General features: G+C 39.1%; 1 protein-coding gene across 1 annotated transcript in view; it reads right to left on the bottom strand.

The window, feature by feature from the left end:
- Nucleotides 1–6,623, bottom strand: part of UBA6 (ubiquitin like modifier activating enzyme 6) — a 51,697-nt gene that overhangs the window by 37,115 nt on the left and 7,959 nt on the right. Inside the window, exons 4-5 of the mRNA XM_017855185.1 lie at nucleotides 6,131–6,207; nucleotides 4,884–4,950 (exon numbers count right to left, since the gene is read on the bottom strand). Coding sequence (XP_017710674.1) covers nucleotides 4,884–4,950; nucleotides 6,131–6,207 — 144 coding nt within the window. The remainder of the gene's footprint in view (nucleotides 1–4,883; nucleotides 4,951–6,130; nucleotides 6,208–6,623) is intronic.

A 6,623-nucleotide genomic window follows, 5' to 3' on the forward strand; every position in this document is an offset into this window, starting at 1 on the left:
TGCACAGCAAAAGAAACTACCATCAGAGTGAACAGCAACCTACAGAATGGGAGAAAATATTTGCAATCTATCCATCTGACAAAGGGCTAATATCCAGAATCTACAAAGAACTTAAAACAAATTTACAAAAAAAAAACACAAAAAACAAACAACCCCATCAAAAAGTGGGCAAAGGATATGAATAGACACTTCTCAAAAGAAGATACTTATTCAGCCCCCAGACACATGCAAAAATGCTCATCATCACTGGTCATCAGAGAAATGCAAATCAAAACCACAATGAGATACCATCTCACACCAATTAGAATAGCAATCATTAAAAAGTCAGGAAACAACAGGTGCTGGAGAGGATGTGGAGAAATAGGAACACTTTTACACTGTTGGTGGGATTGTAAACTGGTTCACCATTGTGGAAAACAGTATGGCGATTCCTCAAGGATGTAGAAATAGAAATACCATATGACCCAGCCATCCCACTACTGGGTATACACCCAAAGGATTACAAATCATGCTGCTATAAAGACACATGCACACATATGTTTATTGCAGCACTATTCGCAATAGCAAAGACTTAGAATCAACACAAATCTCCATCAGTGACAGACTGGATTAAGAAAATGTGGCACATATACACCATGGAATACTATGCAGCCATAAAAAGGATGAGTTTGTGTCTTTTGTAGGGACATAGATGCAGCTGGAAACCATCATTCTCAGCAAACTATCACAAGAACAGAAAACAAAACACCGCATGTTCTCACTCATAGGTGGGACCTGAACAATGAGAACACATGGACATAGGGCAGGGAACATCACAGGGGATGGTGGCTGGGGGAGTGAAATCATTAAGAGAAATACCTAATGTAAATGACAAGTTGATGGGTGCAGCAAACCAACATGGCACATGTATACCTACGTAAGAAACCTGCACGTTGTGCACATATACCCTAGAACTTAAAGTATAAAAGAAAATAAATAAAATAAACATACACCTATCATAAGACTCTGTAACACACTTTAGGGTAGTTATATAAGAGAAGCAAAGACATATGTCCACATCAAAATCTGTATGCAAGTAGTTGTAATAACTGTATTCATAATTGCTCAGACCGGAAACAGCCCATATTTGCCATCAAGTGATGTAAAAACAAACTGTAGTACACAATGAAACAAAAAAACAAATACCACATGTTCTCACTTACAAGTGGGAGCTAAATGATGAGAACACATGGATACACAGAGGGGAACAACACACACTGGGGCCTACTGGAGGGTGGGTAGGGCGGGGAAAATAACTAACAGGTACTAGGCTTAATACCTGGGTGATGACATAATATGTATGACAAACCTCCATGATGCAAATTTACCTATATAACAAACTTGCACATGTACCCCTAAACTTAAAAGAAAAAAACAAAAATGAAATGAACATGCAACAAAATGGATAAAACTCAAGTTAATTATAATTAGTGATAGAAACCAGATTCAAAAGGCTACACATACTATATGATTCCATTTATATGACATTCTGGAAAAGAAAAAATCTATAGTGGATGCTAAGGTTTGGTTATGGGCTGGGGAGGTAATTATAAAGAGGCATGAGGGAACTGTTTTGCATTACGGAATGTTTTATATTTTCATTGTGGTGGTAGACCCATTACTGTACACTTTGACCTAATTGCATACATCTGAATTGATAGTGTACAAAATTTTTTATAACTACACACCTAAAAAGAGTGAAAAATTTGCTTTATGTAAATTTCACATCAATAAACTTGATAAATACCTAATCACATCCTTCTGTTTAATCACAGACTTCTATAATCTATTTCTAGCTTTTCATACATTTTATTTTCTCAAAGCACTATATATGCAATACAAGGTCTTTCACTATGGCTAGTCAGTCACTGTTTTCAGTACATTTATTATTTATTTCTTTGTGTAATTATAGAACATATGATGTTAAAGCTTTTACCACTGATGTTAAGATTCTCACTTCCTGAGATGGTTTGGCTGTGCCCCCACCCAAAATCTCATCTTGAATTGTAATCCCCATAATCACCACGTCAACGTGGGACCAGGCAGAGGTTACTGGAAGGTGGAGGTGGTTCTCCCATGCTATTCTGATGATAGTGAGTTTCACGAGATCTGACAGTTTTATAAGCATCTGGCAGTTCCCCTGCTTGCACTCACTCTGTCTTCCCACACTGCAAAGAAGCTGCCTGCTTCTCCTGTGCTTCTGCCATGATGGTAAAGTTTCCTGAGGCTTCCCCAGTCATGTGGAACTGTGAGTCAATTACCTCTTTCCTATATAAATTACCCAGTTTTGGGTATTTCCTTATAGCAGTGTGAGAACAGACTAATATAGTAAATTGGTACAGCAGAGAGTGGGGTGCTGCGAAAAAGATACCCAAAAGTGTGGAAGTGACTTTGGAACTGGAAAAGGCAGAGGTTAAAATAGTTTGGAGGGCTCAGTAGACGATAGGAAGATGTGGGAAAGTCTGGTACTTATCAGTTTTGACCAAAATACTGATAGTGATATGGACAATGAAGTCAAGGCTGAGGTGGTCTCAGATGGAGACAAGGATCCTGTTGGGAACTAGAATAAAGGTGACTCTTATTATGATTTAGTAAAGAGACTGGCGGCATTTTGGCCCTGCCCTAGAGATCTGTAGAACGTTGCTTGAGAGAGATGATTTAGGGTATCTGGCAGAGAAATGTCTAAGTAGTAAAGCGTTCAAGGTGTGACTGAGGTGCTCTTAAAAGCATTAAGTTTTATGCATTCACAAAAAGATGGTTTGGAATTGGAACTTATGTTTAAAAGAGAAGCAGAGCATTGAAGTTTGGAAAAAATGCAGCCTGATGATACAATAGAAAAGAAAAATCCATTTTCAGAGGAGAAATTCAAGTCAGCTGCAGAAATTTCCATAAATAACAAGCAGGCAAATGTTAATTGCCAAGACAATGGGAAAATGTCTCCAGGCATGTCAGAGGTCTTCAAGACAGCTGCTCCCATCACAAGTCTGGAGGCCTAATAGGAAAAAAATGGTTTTATGGGGTGGGCCCAGGGCCCTGCTGCTTTGTACAGTCTCAGGACATGGTGCCCTGTGTCCCATTCATGGCTAAAAGGGGCCAATGTACAGCTCAGGCTGTTGCTTCAGAGGTTACAAGCCCTAAGCCTTGGTGGCTTACACATGGCGTTGGGCCTGCGGGTGCACAGAAGTCAAGAATCGAGGTTTGGGAACCTCTGCCTAGATTTCAGAGGATGTTATGAAAACACCTGGATGTCCAGACAGCAGTATACTGCGGGGTGGGGGGAGCCCTCATGGAGAACCTCTTGCTAAGGCAGTGCAGAAGGAAAATGTGGGGTTGGAGGCCCCACAGAAAGTCCCCATTGGCACTGCCTAGTAGAGCTGTGAGAAGAGTGCCACAGTCCTCCAGATCCCGGAATGGTAGATCCAACGAAAGCTTGGACCATGAATCTGGAAAAGCTGCAACACTCAATGCCAACTCATAAAAGCAGTTGGAAGTGGGGGCTGTACCTTGTATAGCCACAGGGTGAAGATGCCCAAGACCATGGGAACCCACCTCTTGCATCAGTGTCACCTGGATGTGAGACATGGAGTCAAAGAAGATCATTTTGGAACCTTAAGGATTAATGACTGCCCTACTGGATTTTACAGTGTGTGGGGCCTGTAGCCCCTTTGTTTTGCCCAATTTCTCCCATTTGGAATGGGAGCATTTATCTAATGTCTGTACCCTCACTGCATCTAGGAAGTAACTAACTTGCTTCTGATTTTACAGGTTCATAAGTGGAAAGGACTTGACTTGCTCAGATAGGACTTTGGACTTGGACTTCTGGATTAATGCTGGAATGGGCTAACACTTTTGGGGATTGTTGGAAAGGCGTGATTGTGTTTTGAAATGTGAGTACATGAGATTCAGGAGGGACCAGGGATGAAATGATACATTTTGGCTGTGTCTCCATCCAAAATCTCATCTTGAATTGTTATCCCCATAATCCCCACAGGTCAAGGGCAGGACCACGTGGAGGTAATCAGTGAGTGATAGTGAGTGAGTCTCATGAGAGCTGATGGTTTTATAAGAACCTGGCAGTTCCCCTGCTTGTACTCACTCTGTCCTGCCACCCTGTGAAGAGGTTCCTGTTTCTCCTTTGTCTCGTGCCATGATTGTAAGTTTCCTGAGGCCTCCCCAGCCATGAGGAACTGTGAGTCAATTAAACTTCTTTCCTTTATAAATAACCCATCTCAGGATTTCTTCATAGCAGTATGAGAATGGACTAATACACTTCCCTCTCATTTTTATAAAATAAGAACAAAAATAATAGACTCTTCAAATAATTGCACAAACACCACCATGTTTATAGCTGCTTAAATAAAACTGTTGACAAGCAGGCACTGGCATCATAACACACAAAAAAATCATTTTCTAAGTGACATGTTTAAATCTAAATCTGATGTGCAAAATGTGATAAAGAGATGTGAATGTATAATGTATATAACAGGTGACTTAGAAGAAAGCTAACACATATAAGTTTAAGTGGGTTAACAAATCAAGTAAATCATAACAGAATAATAAAGAATAATAGTAAAAAATAGCAGCAGCAAATAGTAATTACTATATGTCACATGACATTTCTAAGTACTTTACAAAATTAAATCATTTAATGTTCACAATAACCCTATGAAGGTAGGTTAATTCTATTTTATAGATTTATAAATTAAAACAGAAAAAAGTGAAATAAAGTTGTCTAATGCCACAGAGTAGCAAAGCTGGATGTGAAGGAAAAGAGAATACTAATATACAGAACACTTATGTATTAACAAACAGATATTCGGACAGCCATAAATTTCAATAGTCACCTTCTCTTCCAAGGTTTCACTTATAGATGTTGCTAGTTTCAACAGTTCTTCTGAATCTTGTTGGCATCTACAACTCAAAACAGAAAACCCTAACTTTAGTTTTCTCAACTGCCATAAACAGTAGGACATACTCAAAATTAAAATTTAGGAAATATATAAAAGAATGTGGGATTTTGCCAACAGGTAGCACAAAATGTTTTACTGATTTAAAGATGATTGGCTTATAAATACATTACTTCAAAATCCCACTTAGTATATAAATAAGCTTAGTCTTTTTTTTTATTTTTGAGACAGTCTCTCACTCTGTCACCCAGGCTGGAGTGCATTGGTGCAATCTTGGCTCACTGCACCCTCTGCCTCCTGGTTCAAGCGATTCTCATGCCTCAGCCTCCCAAGGAGCTGGGATTAACAGCATGCACCACCATGCCTGGTAACTTCTGTATTTTTAGCAGAGACAGGGTTTCGCCATGTTGGCCAGGCTGGTCTCGAACTCCTGGCCTCAAATGATCCACCTGCCTCAGCCTCCCAAAGTCCTGGGATCATAGGCGTGGGCCACCACACCCAACCCCAAGATTTAATCCAAAATATAAAAAGTAAAAACCTTCTGCAACAGTACTCTGACTTAACAGGGTATAAAGTTAAAAAAAAATTACTATGGATCAATAATTCAGTAATTCTCAGAATTTTGTTTGTTTTAAAAGCTTTAATTTTAAAGGTTTAAAATGTGAAAATTCCATTTTTTATTATTCCCCTTTTTTTTTTTTTTTTTTTTTTGAGACGGAGTCTTGCTCTGTCGCCCGGGCTGGAGTGCAGTGGCCGGATCTCAGCTCACTGCAAGCTCCGCCTCCCGGGTTCACGCCATTCTCCTGCCTCAGCCTCCCGAGTAGCTGGGACTACAGGCGCCCGCCAGGTCGCCCGGCTAGTTTTTTGTATTTTAGTAGAGATGGGGTTTCACCATGTTAGCCAGGATGGTCTTGATCTCCTGACCTCGTGATCCGCCCGTCTCGGCCTCCCAAAGTGCTGGGATTACAGGCTTGAGCCACTGCACCCGGCCTGATTCCACTTTTAAAACCAATTTCTCCACTCCCACCAGGAAAAGGACTAGAAGGTCATAATAAATCTTTACACAGCTTGGCATATCTATTGGTATTGTAATTACAAAGGGCATAGTTACTTTTTAAATTATAATTTCTGAACTACTACTTTTATAAAAAGGAAAATACTTATTTTTAAACTTAAAACATTACCCAACATTTGGCTTGCGACTGTATTTCTCCTGAAACTGGTCCAAGGCAAGCATAGCTGTGTGAATCTCTAAAGGTGCCTATTAAGAACATTAAAAATTGGCCAACATTTACTTGTATGTCCCAGGCACTGGGCTAAATGCTTTTAAAACACTATTTAACCATCACAATAAACACATTAGCTTAATACGATTATTAACTCTATTTAACAAATAAGAAAACTGAAGGTTAGAAGTTAAATGACTTAACCTCAAGGCCATGAAGGTAAATGATTTAATCCCCTTTCCTTATTAAAATTTACAAATTTGGAAACTTTTAGTTCCTTCCTTATCACATTTCCTGCTATAAAATTACATCCATTAAAAAGAAAAATAGAATACATACTCAAGGCTTTTTTGGTAAGAAATATGCATTATATAAAAATGGTACGATTCAGAAAATCTTTTAATAAGATCATTTGTACAAGTTATTGAAATCGTCTTTTAATTATCAAAGT

Source organism: Rhinopithecus bieti, unplaced genomic scaffold, assembly GCF_001698545.2.
Source record: "Rhinopithecus bieti isolate Rb0 unplaced genomic scaffold, ASM169854v2 scaffold_40553, whole genome shotgun sequence".
Taxonomy (NCBI): Eukaryota; Metazoa; Chordata; class Mammalia; order Primates; family Cercopithecidae; genus Rhinopithecus; species Rhinopithecus bieti.